The sequence below is a fragment of the Cornus florida genome, unplaced genomic scaffold, assembly GCF_030987335.1.
Source record: "Cornus florida cultivar Cherokee Brave unplaced genomic scaffold, ASM3098733v1 CherokeeBrave_3.0.0_Hap2_Chr09, whole genome shotgun sequence".
NCBI lineage: Eukaryota > Viridiplantae > Streptophyta > Magnoliopsida > Cornales > Cornaceae > Cornus > Cornus florida.
In genome coordinates, this window is record NW_026775579.1 from 20,058,485 (window position 1) to 20,074,880 (window position 16,396).

Consider the following 16,396-nt stretch of genomic DNA (forward strand, 5'->3'; position numbering starts at 1 on the left):
AATCGGTAACATTACAAATTACAACCATCCATACGCAGTGTTTAAAAAAATGTATTTAATATGCATAAAAGTTAACCGGTTAATTTTAAAAAATTAATTTTATACTTAAAATTTGGGAGGTCGTATTTACACTCTTATTTTATAAATGCATTATGCATTTTTTTTTCTTTTCCTAATTTATAAATGTACTATATATATATATATATATTTTTTGGGCTTGTTTTACATGACAAAAATATTCCTAATAAATATGTTACTTATTTATGGGTGAGGAATATTAATGTCATTTCAGTATAAAAAACGTTAAAATAAAAAAAGAAATATTCAGTTTAAAAGTAAAGTGCATTCATATATATATATATAAAAATTTGGGAGGGCACATTTTATTATTTTAACTTGAATAAAGCAGATTTCAAGAGGGAAATAGGAGAAATAATTCAAACTCCACCACTATAATTTTGTTATTTTAAATTCTTAACATTTTAGTGGACCTAACTGTTAGTGGGCCCTCTTGTCATTATGCTGACCTGTAACTTCTTCTATTGCCAAATAAGATAGATGAATACTTCGGTTCACAGATAATCATCTCTCTCTCTCTCACACACACACTCTCTCTCTCTCCAAGGTGTACATGATTCCGTTATTGGCAAATGCAGAATTTCCGAATTCTGTGAGAGAAATACTGTCAAACAGGTTCAGATCAATCAGTCGTACAATGACCAAACAATCGAACCACCAAGAAACTCTCACCACTTCGTCACTTTCCCCAATTTTCTTCCAAGAAATCCCTTCAAAATCGCCATTTCTCACCAGACCCATCACAACCCAGTAGTCCAAACCCACCATATATTTGAATCCCTACTATGCCTCGTCAACTCCTCTGGGTTTTCTTCTTCTTCGTCTTCTTCTTCAACTCCATTTCACCATCTTCTTCCGTCCCTTTCTTGGCTGCACACAATATCACTCTCTTTGGCGATGCTTACTTCAGAAACAATTCAATCAGTCTCACCCAAGACCTTAACTGTTTCTCTCCTCCTCCTTCATCTTCTTCTTCTTCCTTTGGGATCGGAAGAGCTTTCTATGTCGACCCAATTCGTTTTCTTGATTCTTCAACCAACGCCACAGTTTCTTTCTCTTGTCGCTTCTCTTTCACAATCATCTCTTCCCCAGTGTGTTCTTCCGGAGATGGAATTGCCTTTCTGATCACATCCAATGTGGGTTCTTTCAGCCTTTCCGATGGCTACATGGGTCTCCCAGAACAGGCCTCGAACGATCAAGATTCGTTCTTCGCTGTGGAGTTCGATACGAGTTTCGATCCATCTCTTGGTGACATCAATGCCAACCATATTGGTTTAGACATTAACACAATCAGGTCGTCTGCGTCTGTTGATGTCTTCTCAAAAGGGTTTGATCTGAAAAGTGGGAAGGAAATGACTTCTTGGATTCAATACAGAGATTCCGAGAAGATGATCAGAGTGTGGGTTGGAAACTCTCAGGTCAGGCCTTCTAGTCCTCTGCTTGTTGCCCCGATTGACTTTTCCATGCAATTCAAACAGTTCATGTATGTTGGGTTCTCTGCTTCCAACAGAAGAGGCTCTGCAGTTCATGTTGTTGATCATTGGCGATTCAAAACTTTTGGGTTTCTTCCTTCATTGACTCCTATGGATACTGTTGAAGAAGGGGACTGTTTGATTTGCTCTCCGGAGGACTCGAGCATCGAGAACAGTCACTCCAATGACCATCACATGGACAAAAGGGTGCGCGAATTGGCTCTTGGCTTTGGGGGCTTAGCTGCATTTGCTGTCTCTGTATTTGCAGTTCTTGTTATAGTCTGTTTCTGTATGATAAGGAAGAGAAGACTTGATAGCAGATGCAATGAAGGCCAAATTTGTAAGTTTCAAGGGAACAAAGTACCCAAAAGATTGTCACTCACCCAGATAAAATCAGCTACAAGGGGTTTTAACCACAACAGAATCATTGGTGAAGGAGCGTCAGCGACCGTTTATGAAGGTTCCCTTCCCTCTGGTGGAACAGTGGCAGTTAAAAGGTTCAGTCAGCCTACTAGAATCAGCTCTTTGCGCAATCCGTTCACCAATGAGTTTGCGACAATGGTGGGCTGTTTACGACACAAACATTTGGTTCAGCTCCAAGGATGGTGTTGTGAGGGGAATGAGTTACTCCTGGTTTACGAGTACATGCCTAATGGAAGCCTTGACAAAATTCTGCACAAGAGCACCAAAGCCAGAGATAGCCTCACATGGGAGAAGAGAATGAATATAGTACTTGGGGTTGCTTCTGCTCTTATATATCTGCACGAAGAATGCGAGAGGCAGATAATTCATAGAGATGTGAAGACTTGCAATATAATGCTTGATGCTGAGTTCAATGCTAAACTTGGAGATTTTGGTTTAGCAGAAGTTTATGAACATAGTACTTTAAGTACTAGGGATGCTACTTTACCAGCTGGAACAATGGGATATCTTGCTCCTGAGTATGTCTATATGGGTGTTCCGACGGTGAAAACAGATGTTTACAGCTTTGGTGTGGTGGTGCTGGAGGTGGCGTCGGGGAGGAAGCCTGTGGATGATTATGGAACTCCGGTTGCTGATTGGGTGTGGGACTTGTGGGAAAAGGGGAAACTAATTGAGGCTGCTGATCCTAAATTGAAGGGGAAGTTTAATAAAATGGAGATGGAGAAGTTGCTCATGTTGGGACTTGTTTGTGTGCATCCGAACTATGAGAAGAGGCCAACGGTGAGGGAAGCAGCGAGGATTCTCAGAGGTGAGGCACCACTACCTCTTCTGCCATCAAGGAAACCCACGGTGAGCATTCGATCTGTTCTGCCTGAGGGTTCCGAAGAAATACTTAATTTTGGAATAGATGAAAATCATCATGTGGATGACACGCCCTGGTTGACACCTAGGACCCATTTTTAGTTTGAACTTCGAAATTGCTTAGGAATGACATTAGGCCTGAAATGGAAATAATGCACAAGCAACTGCTTTTGCTATTACAAATGCTTGGACCTGTATTTCAGTTTTGAATTCCTTTCTTTATATTTTTGAAGATTAAATTCTACAATGTTCCTAATGTTGCTGAGATAAGTCATTATGACAAGCTTTAGTTATGTTTTGTTGTGTGTAAATAAGATCATACAATTTACCCAAAAAAACGAAAAGAAAAAGATTGTACAACTATGTTTTGTATCATATTTGAAGTAGCTCCATTTTGTTGCAAGTAGGATAGAAACAAGTTTGCTTCAATATTGAAGCTACCTGAGATAAATCAGTATAGTCTATTGGGTGTTGCCGCAATCGCTTGTTTAAATCTCCTCCTGGTTGTGGACACTGATAGCTTCTCTGTCCTCAATAGAGAGGGGAAAAGAGATTGCCTTCTGAGACTTAAGTTTGATCCTTCTGAACTATGATAAGGGGTAGACAGCGAAGAAAGCAGTGATGATCGCTCAAAGGTGCGAGTGTTACTTCTCATAGGCAGCAATAAATTGACATTGGCGACTGGATATGTTCTACAAGACTCAGAACATCTTCTTCAATGTACGATTGTGTGTGCAATTAAACTACATTTACATTAATTAAACATTCTTGGTCCTTAATTTCAGTTGAGAACTTCCGAGACGCTTCAATTTATTTATTTATTTTTCTTCAGATCTTAATATTGCAATGAGTCCTATCATTCTGATCGAACTTAAAATAATTTTTTGGGTATGTCTTGGTTGATGGATTTTTAAGATCATTGCACAATTATTTGCTTATTTTTTGAAGCAGCTTTAAATGTCGTGTCAAGCAGAAAAACGATTCCTTGACTGTGCTAATTGCCTTAGTAGGTGTCCTGTTGAGTGTTTCCACTTACATCAGTTGAAGTTTTTGCCTTAAGTTTGAATACCTAATGCTCTCTTTCTATGGAACAAAAAGAGTTTCTTGGACTTTGTTTGTTTAGTGATATTCAGTAAGATTTTCTGTTACTTGCTCCTAAATCATGACATTTTTAACAGACCCTAAAATTGGTTTTGTAACAGTTCATTTGAAAAATCATAAATTGCATAGCTTAGGGTGCACTGTGAATTACTCTGAAAGTAGAAAGTAGAAAGGAGTACATTTTGTCATCCATAACACAGAAACAAGCTAATTGACAGTGCCAACTGACGTAACTAAGAAAGTCTATTGTCTCTCCTCTTCCCGAGCTTGAAAGCAATGTCCAACTCATTGCCCATCCTTCTTGGAAAATGAAAACGTGAACTATAAAGAACTATATCATCAGCATCTCTATTTCCACTTTTGTTTTTCTTAAATCTCTACAGCAATGCAACCTAATTATAAAAACACTCTACTTTTGGTGAAATTAAATTCTTTTAAAAATTAAAGTAAATTATGATATTAATCTATTTGCCTAGCCTATTATGAATTGGAAACGCGAAATGTTATTACTGCGAACTGCTTCATTTCATGATTTTTTTTTTTTTTGAATTTTTTTTTTTGGGTAAAATATCCAAATGCTTTAGACAAGGTGGAAAATTTTAATTTCCGTGAACCATCCAATAAATTTTTTTAAAATAAAAACAAGCAATAACCTTGTGTCATAGGCTGAAAAGTTGCAATTGGACCAAAAAAACTTAAAGCTATTAGTTTATGCGAACATTCACCCTCAAACCTGTAACGCCCTCATTGCAGCTGGTTCACCTTGTCTATCCGTCCACCCTTACGGTGAGGGACCTCGATTACAACCGAGATACTTCTGTGTAGGCACTTGACTAATACCAGATCAAGGATTGAGCCCACTCTGACACCATTTGTCATGAATTAGCGTTTGCAATTATATCCAAAAACTTAAGATATTAGGTGATGCTAACACTCGCCCTTATATACCCAAGACCCTCCCCCATTCAGATATGATGTGGAACACGAACCCATGACACTTAGTTCTGTGTTTAACCTTGGGTCTTTACTCTCCAGCACTGTATCCTAACTAATGCTCTGTTCAGTAGGAAAGAAAAAATTGGATGGAGGAGAAAAAAGAAGGAATGAATAAGACATTCCTAGGGAAGAGATTGTGTCTTTCTTCTTCTTCTTTTGTTCGGTTAGATGGAACAAGAGAGAATATTATTAGCTTCATCATGAGAGAAGGGAGGTTAAAGTTTTAAATTATTTTTACCATTATATCCAGCAATATCTATAATATTGTAATTCATATAAAATAGTACTATAATTTAAAACTTGTGTAATTTAGGATAGTATTTAATTTAAAATTTCTATAATAGTCCATGTAACGATCCAAATCCTATGGATCCGGATCGCTAGTGGGTGATACTACATAACTGGGTCCCTACCCTGAGGATACATTAAGGGTAAAGTGGTCATTTAACGTTATGACATTGATTAATAGTCTCAATATAATCATACTACTCACTAATGACATTATTAACATGGTTGGAAAGAAATCATGGGTCAATGGTAAATGTCTCCAAATCATGCAAAAGGTAAGAACTGTGAACGATCGCAGGGGCCTACGATCGATCGCTTGGATAAAAGCTTTCGTGCTATAGTCATATTTTAATTCAAATTTGTGAAATGTAATGGTGCGATCGATCTTAATTGGTGCCAAATATACACCCATTCTGGTAAACAGTGAAATGAGGAGTCTGAAAATGAAACTATAAAAGTGTGATCGATCCTGTCTAGTGTGCGATTGATCTTAGCTAGGGAAAACTTTGAAAAAAAAATGCCTTCTTTTGCTCAAAACCATTCTTGGTTACTTGGGCCATTACAACCTGTGCCAACTCACTGCATTGGATACATAGAAGCATCATTCATGAACATAATATCAATTTTCCTTTCATAGCCTAAATCCCATCCATTCGAATTACGGAGGCCAAAATACTTCCCTTACATAGTTATATACAAAATAATGCTAAATTAATCAATTGCATGCCCAATGTTCAAGGTCACCAAAGGAATAGGATTACAAAAGCAAGATCATTATAGTACATTTACAATGCTTATACATTAAGAGGTACAAAAATACAACTTAGAATTAGTGGTCAATCTCCTACACTAGGCAAGTCACAAAATGGATCAAAAGAATCGCAACAGTGATGTTTTACATTTTTCCATTTTCCTAGTTTTCTTTTTTTTTTTTTTTTTTTTTTTTTTTTTTTTTTTTTTTTTGCATGCCAAGCTCCATTCGGTGTGTCGTGTGGGTTTCAAAAGTGATTTAGAGTATTTCTTCGCATTTAAAACTCTTACAAATACATTTTGGATCATTTTTGCATTTTTTGAAATTTTGATTCGGGAGGTCCCGAGTGGGTCCCACGCCCAAATTTACGTGTTCCGAAATTTTTTCTAAACTTATTTAAATGTTTTATATATTATTTGAATTGTATTTATGTGTCAATGTGCTTAATTGTATCATTTTAACATGTTTAGTGCATATTTGGGCCTAAAAGGCATTTTAGTCATTTGGTGGTCAAGGTGGGTCCACCATTGGCCAAGCCACTACATAAATGACTAGAAGAGTCCATTTACAGAATAATTCTTCTTTTCAGCCACAACTCCTCCTTCTCTCTAAAAATTTTTCTCTCTAGAACTCCATTTTCAAGCCCAAATTCCTCCTTTTTCCTTCGGTTTTTGACCTTGCCATTGAAGGCAAAGTTGATGAGCTCATTGAGACCTTCAAGTTGATTGGAGCTGATCTTCAATTGGACAAACTTGATTTTCGAATTTGGGGGCTGAATTGGGGCTTTGGCTTGATTTTGAGGTAGGGGTTTCTAAACCTCAATTCCTTTAATTTTAGTAAATTTTCCTTCTTCAATTTGTATAATAACATGTTTAGATTTGAATTCCTCTTGTGGTTATTAGGGTTTGAATGTGGTAAGATGATGGCTGTGTTCTATGTGGTTAAAATGTAATTTACATACTTAATTGAACTATTGTAAAAAGGTATGAATGTTTTCAATCAATACATGCCTTCTATGTCTAAATTGCCATAGCTGTGATGTTGATTATATTCAAGAGTGGTTATGCTTGTTACATGAGAACTGCCATGTCAATTTACTCCCAAAGCATAAGTTATAGAATTGGTTTTTGATGTAGGAAATTCGATATTGATATGACATTGAGAAGTATGTAACATTTATGCATTTACATTGGATGAAAAATAGGAAAAATAAATTTTGAAATGAAGAAAGGTTTTGGGAAATGTTTTGAAAATGATGTTTGCGAAAATCGGGCGGTAAGGAGTTACCTTGTGTCCATGGCGTTAATGGGACCTAGAGGGAATTTATGGAGACTACCCTACGCGTGGTTGAGTTACTTAGGCCCCAAATGACGCTAAGGAATTACCTTAGGTCTGGGATAGTTAGTCAATCCTCCTCTCGTGGCGCTGAGGAGTTACCTCGGGTCAGATTACCTCAACGATTTGATGGTTACGGTATTAGAAAGGATTTTGGAAAATGGGGAGAGACATTGGCATTGCATTTTATTGCATTTACGGGACTTTTACTATATGATGATTGGTGTGGCTCAGGTCGTGTGCACCAAATTGGCCAAGTTTGAATTTATAAAATGCCACTACTACCTCTAACTAATAATATAGTTATGGTGAGTAGGGATCGTCCTAAGGGATTGGAAGCATATTTTTTGCTTGGAAACAGTGTCGGATTAATAGGTCGAGTGATCAAAAGGTGGTTTGATTGGTTAATTAGACTACAATTTAAACTAAATGAAAGTAATGTAAAGCAACTAAAGTAAGTAAGATGTAGAGAATAAGAGAGAGGTCTTAGGACCTAGAGTTCACCACTAAGCACCATCTTCCTAGACATTCAATTTTTGATTGATTAAAGGGGAAATTGTGTTGTAAGTGAGAGTATGTGCCATTGATTGAAACATTAGCATGGATGGCCAAGTAAGCATACATTATCAAGTCAATCAAGTGAATAGTACAATATATCAAATTAAGCCATTAATCCTTCCATAAGCCCACAATCAATGCACATCATTAATTAGAGAAATATACTACTTGCATTCATAAGCATAGAATATCAAACAATAAGAATGGATTGTCCACATATCTAAGAAAGTAAGGCATCTACACTACAACTAAGCAAGTGCCATGAAAATTAAACTAATTAAACTAAGGTTGTGACACAATCCATTAAGAAATGAGTATGAACCATCAAATAAACCATAAAAGTATTCCATTTAAGCACCATGCCTTGACCATCACTAGATGCATAATATCAACACACATAGACATGCATTAATGTAACAAAATTTAGAGATAAACACATGAATATTCATTCTAGCATACATAGACAAATAAATAGAATTAAATGATCAATTGAAAGTATTAAAATACATAAATCATGGTAAAAACAAGATCTATATATAAATCAAAGGTCAAAACAAGATTTACAACACTAATCCCCATTAATTACAAAACATCAAAGTCTAAGAGGCATACTTAGGGCTAACTCTAGCCCCAAGAAGATGTTTTGCCACTCATTGATGTTATCATGCAACCCTTAAGGGCTATCTTCATGTTAGAAGTGATCTTCTTCCTCCTTGGTGGAAACCTTAGAAGAGAGGAAGAACTTTCCCAATTTGTGTATTCTCCCCCTAATCTGTAGCCAATTCTCCCTAACTAATCAACCTCTTTACTCAAGATAGCCAAAATCCTTATATAGAAAGCTTAAATGTCACACCCAATGGTCAGCCCTCGTGCACTAGGACCTCCAAATGATTACACCATAAACACACATTTAATTTGGCTTGAAATCAACTTTTTCACGCACTTGAGGAGGTTCGATCAATCTCAAGGTTGATTCGATCGTTCGAACCTTGGCGGCGCCTTTTTAGAATAAAGACAAGGCTGAGATATTTTTGGGAAGAGGACAAAAGTGGTAGGTGAGGATAAGATCAAAGATGTTCGATAGATCGAAGAAATGTTGGATTGATCAAAAAAGGAATTTTATTGAGGAAAGTGACAAGAGGCTCGATCTATCTTAGCATTGTTGGAACGATTGATATGAGATCGATCTGAGTTTGGTCCGATCGATCGAAAAGGCTTCCTTTCACCAACTTGCTTCCACTTTGCTCTTTTCTTCCATTAAGCTTGAGATCGCATCTTTTATGCTCTAATTCAGCTGAATTATTTGGGGATAAGTGCCTGAAAAGGGAAATATCATGAAATTTGTCTAAAACGGGAATATAAGATAGATAAAAATCCAAGAATACTTGAGCTTAAGGGGTTTAAATGCGCACTTTTCAGCGCTAATCAATGATTATTTTCCTTAAGATAAGCATGAACCTCTCCTCTATTTGCTATTCTTTGTTTGCATTCACGAGGTGTAATAACCCTAATTTTCAAAAGGGATAAAATGGGAATTTAATTTTGTTTTTACAGCATTTTGATTTAATAATGTGACTTATGTGGTTTATTTGCTTAGTCGATTTAGTGTGACTTTATTTTAAATTAATTGGTTAATTGTTATTTTTTTATTTATTTTATTTAATTGGTTAATTGTAATTATGTATTTGTTTTATTTAATTGGTTACATGTGATTATTTGTTGGTTTTAATTAATTGTTTAATTGTGATTAAATTTACTTATTTGATTTATTGGTTTTAATTGACGTGTTTTATCTAGAAGCTTAGGTGGCTTATTTGTTTTAAATATGTATGCTAGGGTTTTAGTTTTATATAGTTTTGGGACGCCGACTTATATTAGGTTTTAATTAACAACTTGTAGATATAAGTTTAAGTCGACTTAGGATGTGGGATGCATATATATATATTCTTAGACAGCTGCTAGGGTTGTGGGAAAACCCTATTCACGTGATAGGGTTTTGAGTGGAAAAACCAGACAGTGGTCTGGAGAGGAAAACACAGAAAGAGAATCACAAATGTCTTGAGAGATTAATTAAAGGGGTTGCTTCGGGATGGAATTAAGAAACAACAGTGGAATGAAACTGTGATCAGAGGAGAAACGCTCTTGGTGAATTCTGGAATTTAGCAATGGCATTGAAAGGTTTCAAACTGGAATCTTAAGGCAAGTTTCAGTCTATTCCTTTCCTATAAACTTGTGTTCTGTGCATTCTAAATAGACTCCAGGGATGTAATAAAACTTTAAAACAAGTGTTTATGCATAAGGAATTAAATTGAAATCTGTTCTACGTTTTGTGTATAACTGTGTTTGCTTTCTTGTATAGACTACTTCGACTCGGATTTAAACCTCTGTAAATCAATTTATAATGCAATTCAAAGAATTCTAGGGCTGTTTAGACCTTGTTTGAACTCTGAAAATTTTAGAAAAAAAAATTGAGAACAGAAGGTTGAAGTACGCCGTGGAAGAAGAAGACAAACAGAGGAGTAGAGAAGGCTCAAAGTAGGAGAGGAGAAGGCTCCAAATTGTGGGAGCCGTCTCCCCCTTCAAAGAGCCGGCTCCAAGGGGTTAGGGAGTCAGCTCTAGGTGGTAAAGAGCCTGCTCCTGTTTTTTTAGAGCAGGCTCACTTGTGTATTTGCGTTCTGAAATTCTTTGTGCACGGTTTGGAGAAGTTTCGTTTTTCAGAAGGGTTTGGAAGTTTACAAGGGTTTCTAAATATGGTTTTCATGAAACTTTAAATCCTCATATGGCATAAATTATATCTGCAGACGTAATGGATGTAATGGTTGGAAAGTAAACATCAGAGCAGGCTCTATGGTTGGGTGTTACAGCGTGTGTTACAGAAGCTTAAACTTAGAGAAGGCTCCAGTTTTTTAGAGAAGTTTCAATCCACTTAGAGAAGGCTCCAGTTTTTTTAGAGAAGGCTCAATCCACTTAGAGAAGGCTCCAGTTTTTTAGAGAAGGCTCCAGTTTTTTGGAGAAGGCTCAATCCACTTAGGGAAGGCTCTTGAAACTTGGACAAGGCTCTCCCTTGGTTAGAGATGTCTCTAGGTGTTTAGAGCCTTCTCCAGTTTTTTTTAGAGAAAGCTCTGTGGCTTTGTGGATTACAGTAGCTTAAATTACACCTTGTTCGGTTAACTAGGTTATTTTTCCACTATGGTTGGGTTATTGTGATGGTTTTAAATGTTAATTGATGGAATATTAAAGCCCTAGGATGCATTAATTTATTTATATGCTAATGGTTTAAACCGTGGGAAAATTCGAAGCAAGTCACAGGCTGTTTACAGACTTGACGGACCGGAAGGATTTAATTGTGTAAACGGTGTCTAGAAATTTAAAAGGGTTAGAACATGGATTCTAATCATTATACCATGCTACGTTAGAGCCACACTTGATAAATTAATGTCTCTGAACTCATGGGTTTAACCGTAGGAATGTATACAACGGTGCAGGCGGTTAACGGTTGGAAGAAGTTTAATTGCCTAATTCAGGTTTAGCAATTTAACGGAGTATGTATGCATTTGTAAATCTTGTTTTGGTTGCGTGCTAGGATCATTTAATTAATAAGTTTGATCTATGCATATCTTGGATGTTAATATTTGAAATACTAATTACTTTTCTGTAATGCATGGATTTAAGCTTGGAATCTTAATTGCTGTAACATTAAACATTTCGCTGCAATTATTTGGGTTAGGGTTTGAACTTAAGTTGCTGAACTAGTACTTAGGTTCTGTCAGTCTAATTGGACGTTGGCCTGGAATTAATTGAAGAATTAAATGTATATTTTCTGTTAATTATCTGGATGGATGTTAGAATTTAACTTAACGAATTAGTAAGCTTTGTCTCGTTTAATTACATGGATGGATTCTGGATTTTTAGTTGATAACTTGTTTAAATTCTGTGTTTTATCAACTATATGGATAATGTGGACTTTATTTGATGTACTGTATAAAATGTTGCATCATTTATGGATCATTTGCATGTATGCACCGGTATGGGACGGTGGCATACGGAGGGACGGATTAGGTCACAACGCTAATCCCTACCCATTCATACATAAGGATTGGATTAACTAAAACAGTTAAATCCTACATGGATGCATGTCCTGTTAACTAAAACAGTTGAACGACATAACGGATGGTTGCTTTCTTTTCAGTATTAGGAAGGAATTTATATAAATATTTATGGTACCGTGGTACGAGCTTGAGTCTCCTGATCACGGTTAGGGTGCGTATATTGCATGGATGGATAACTGGACCTAATGACATTCTCTGGTAGGTCTGGGTATGCATGATAACGCTACGGCGTTTTGCGTGTTACCTTTTACTCATGTGTGATGACTATAGGTTAGTGAGTATGCTATAGTGTGTATCTATATTTATATGGACTATTTAGATATTGCCGAGCTATATAGGATGTATCTGCGTATCAGGTTTATGTACGGATTGTAATAGATTGGAACTTACATGTGGGCCTGACCCACTCCTACTTTTCAGGTGTTCGCCAGTACCAAGCTTAGAGCTTGATCGTGTTGATGCAAATACAGACATTCACTCTTCCGACTACATAGGATTTTCATTTCTTTTTAGTTTTGGATTTTAATTCTGTAATATTAATTATTGTTTGGGATTATTAGGGGTCCACTAGATGGATTCCCGAGTTGTACGGATTGGAATGATTTAAATGATATTAATTTATTATTTAAAGTTTGAGGGTTTTTATTTTAGATTTCTTTCAGCGTATTATTATTTTATTCTTAATTCAGTTTTTATTTCTGTTTGTTTATATATTGATTGTTTGGTATCCCTCGGATCTGTGCTCGGACTTGATCACCCGTGGCTCTAGAAATGAGGGGTATCACAGTTGGTATCAGAGTACTCCAGGTTCTAGTGTCTTTAGGAGTGTCTTTCATTAGAAGTCTTCTGCGCTGCGTCTCTTAAAAACTTAGAGCTATATCAGGATTCGTTGTACTCTGTTACGGTTCATTAGGAGGAGCAGCTGATGTCAATTATATTCCATAATTATGGAATGGTTGACACTAGAAGGAGGATGGGGTCGAAGGCGACAGCGAATCAGACCCGACGGAGTAGAGGAGTACGTTATCGAGTTCTCTATCAGAAGCAGAATTCGGGATAGAAGGTTTAGCTCCGGTTGGCTCTACTTTTAGAAGTATAAGCCAATGAGGGATATAGGAGTGTGTTTTAGGTCACCGCGTAACGGGACCAACACGGTTTTAGTTGTTCTCGTAAAGGAGGCAACTGAGGAATAGGAGTCCGAAGAGGTTTCTAGTGGAGGAGATTTCAACATACCCAAGAAGGAGGGTATTGAATCTTGGAAATTCAAGATCACGTGAAAATGATCTTGTTCGCTAATGGAATAGTGAATGATACTTGTAGGGTTGGGTGGATAGTTAACCTTTCGTGTTACTTTTCAAAGAGGTAGATAAAGGAACTCTTCAGGGGTTCAGGAATCGGATGGAGTTCTTCTCAGAACGAAGTAATGATCTTGTATTGTATATATATGTTTTTGTGAAGCTTATAGCTTGACATGTATCTTTTGTAATCCGAGACTTTATACCATAATCAGATGTATTATAATGTATCTTTGGCTTCCTTTATGTTTGACGAGCCTCTTTTTATGTGATAAAAAACGAACTTTTTAATGTGAGAGGTCGCTTCGCAAGGTCAAAATATAAATGTGGTTTAAGAAGCTTTTCTAGTCAAATTTACATTTATAAAAATCACTACTACAACTAATGAAGTATAGTGAGTAGGGATTGTCCGCAGGGATTAGACGTGTTGGAATTTAACTTTAACTCTAGCGTATCAATTGATTGTAAAGAGAGAGATTGGTTGATTAAACTAAGATGCAATGAAATTAAAATGAAGGTAAAGTAAACTAGTGAGAGATAGGGATTTAAGAGATATGCAGAGATGTCTTAGGGTGTTAGAATCACCACTAAGCTCATGTAATTAACCACTTGCTTTCCATTAATGGGGAATATATTGTTGTGAACAAAATGCGACTACCAATTGTAATATTAAGCATGGACCATCAAATTCATGTATGAATTTCCTACCTAACTGAAAAATAAACTAAGTGTAGCACAACCCATCAATTCTAAGCACGACCCATCATACTAGTCACAATTGTAGCACACATCAATCTAGAGAATCATGAAATTTGCAATAATAAGTCATGGAATATCAAATCAAGAATAGATTGTCTACCTACCTACAAACATGAATTAAATTGTAGAACAACCCATCAAGCATAAGTATAATCCATCAAATTAATTGACAAACCCATTCAATGAAAACCCATGCATCACTAAATCCTTAATTAATCACACATAAACATGCAACCAACATAGAGAATCTAGTGTAGAGATCAATTCCCAAATAATCATACATAAGGCAACATGTAATTAAAATAGAGAATCATAAGGAATAATTAAATCAACAATCATAAGGGTAAGCACTAATCACAACAATATATATATAAATCCCCAAAAATTAAAATATAAGGGTTTAGATTACACAAGACTTAGGGTTCATCCAAGCCCTAAGTGTAGATCTAGCCAATCATGGAGGAGGTGGATATGGTTATGAAGCCCTCAAGGGTAAGCTTCAAACATGGCTCCATCTTTTTCTTCTTCTTCTTCTTTGAAACTCTAGAGAGAGAGAGTACGTGGATCTAGAGATGTGTTCTTGAGATGTGCCTCCACTTCCCTCTTTTCTTTTAACCCTAATCTCTAACTTTCTAGAGAGAGAAACTCCAATAATATAGAAATTACAATGAAATAATAATGAATCTCTCTACCAAAATGATTTAATCTCTCATATATACAAGGCTTTGAGAGCCCAAAAATGTGAGAACTCAGCCCTAGGATCTCCTCTTTCAAGCTTTGCGCTCGAGTTGGTTTGAAATGAGCTTTAGATCTGCTTTTTAATAACTTTCGTGAACAGTTCGATCGATCCAAGTTTTCTTCGATCGATCAGTGATCGATCAGACTTTTCTTCAATCGATCAGACTTGGAAGATTTTCAGTATTAGCCTCCTTTTGTTCCAAATTCTCACCAAGACTTGGTTTGACTCCAAAAAGGCCTTAAGAAGCCATTTTTAGCCCGTTTTAACATTATTGACCAAAAATAGGCAAAAACATGAAATTAGTCTAAAACGAAAAAATAAGATAGATAAAGGTCCTAGAACAGTCAAGCTTAAGGGGTTTAAATGCGCACTTTTTAGCGCTCATTACACCCCCAAACTTACATATTGCTAGTCCCTAGTAATGAACTACTAAGTAAAGGAATGAAATGAACAACTGTATAACTATGAATCTAGAAAGTAATAAATGGATAACGCCACTTTCGTAGGGAACATGATTGCATTTAGCACATACAACAAGCCTTTTAAGCCCCTAGGTTACCCCTAGTGGACGGGTGAAGTCTCGTGAGGTTTTCCAGAAATGATACCCATAAACATTAAGCTTATTCTCACAAAAGAGGCATCAATATTGCAAACAAGCATTGGGATAAAACTACTTCAAGTATGCAATTTTTCAACCCTTTCTAAGCAATCTCCCAAAATTTCAACATCAAACAAACAAATATGGTCCTCCACACATCAAGACAATGATCATGGAAATCAAAACAATACCAGAATCCTTTTAAGTGGGCCGGCATCAAGTATGTTGCTATCTAAGCCAACTAAAGAAATGATCACATCCTTACCCTCAAACTAGCACACAAATCTAATCCCAATCATCAAAACAAAGAGTGGATCTTTTATTAAAGCTTTATTGTTCTAGGTGCACTTATTCTTTTCAATCGATTTTTTTTTTTTTTTTTTTTTTAGAGGATCAAAGATAGAAGCATGGTGTAATGTGTTGATCTATTAAGCTTTCTAGCAATCCATGAGGTCGAGCGTTAGGTCAATGACTCCCAAACCGGACGGCTTTAGGGCATTAGGTGTTCAAATACTCATAAGGACTTACAAGCTCAAATCAACTAGGCTACAAATCAAAACAACCTCCATCTAATTATTTCTCACTTCTCACATTTTTGGGAGAAGTCCTCACTTTTTTATTGCCTTTGCAACTTCTTTTTTTCTTTTTCTTTTTTAATTCAATTATTAACCTATAGTTTGGGCCCTCTACCTTTTGGCGTGAGAAATTCAGTGCTTGATGAGGCTAGAATCACGGCTACTCAATGAAAAGGGATTGTTATCCACTTTTGCAAAAATGAAAGCTTTCAATGCACTACTAGCCTAATTGGGATATAATCAATTCAATAATCAACAAACCATATACCCCACAAATGAATGCTAGTGTGCGCCTGTGCTAATGTAGAATCCTAGAGTGAATCCCAAAACAATCACAGAATCAAGATGCTGTGGACCACAAGTGCAAGCATGATATCAATCTTTCAAAAAATCTACTCCTAAATAGCATCCACAAGGCATACAAGGAGTATTGGACTCTCAAGTCAAGTAATTTTTAA

General features: G+C 36.3%; 1 protein-coding gene across 1 annotated transcript; it reads left to right on the forward strand.

The window, feature by feature from the left end:
• Positions 1–602: 602 nt before the first annotated feature.
• On the forward strand, positions 603–3,602 carry LOC132273577 (L-type lectin-domain containing receptor kinase S.6). The gene has a single exon (XM_059774547.1). The coding sequence runs from the start codon at positions 864–866 to the stop codon at positions 2,934–2,936; it is 2,073 nt and encodes a 690-aa protein (XP_059630530.1). The 5' UTR covers positions 603–863; the 3' UTR covers positions 2,937–3,602.
• The last annotated feature ends 12,794 nt before the right edge of the window (positions 3,603–16,396 follow it).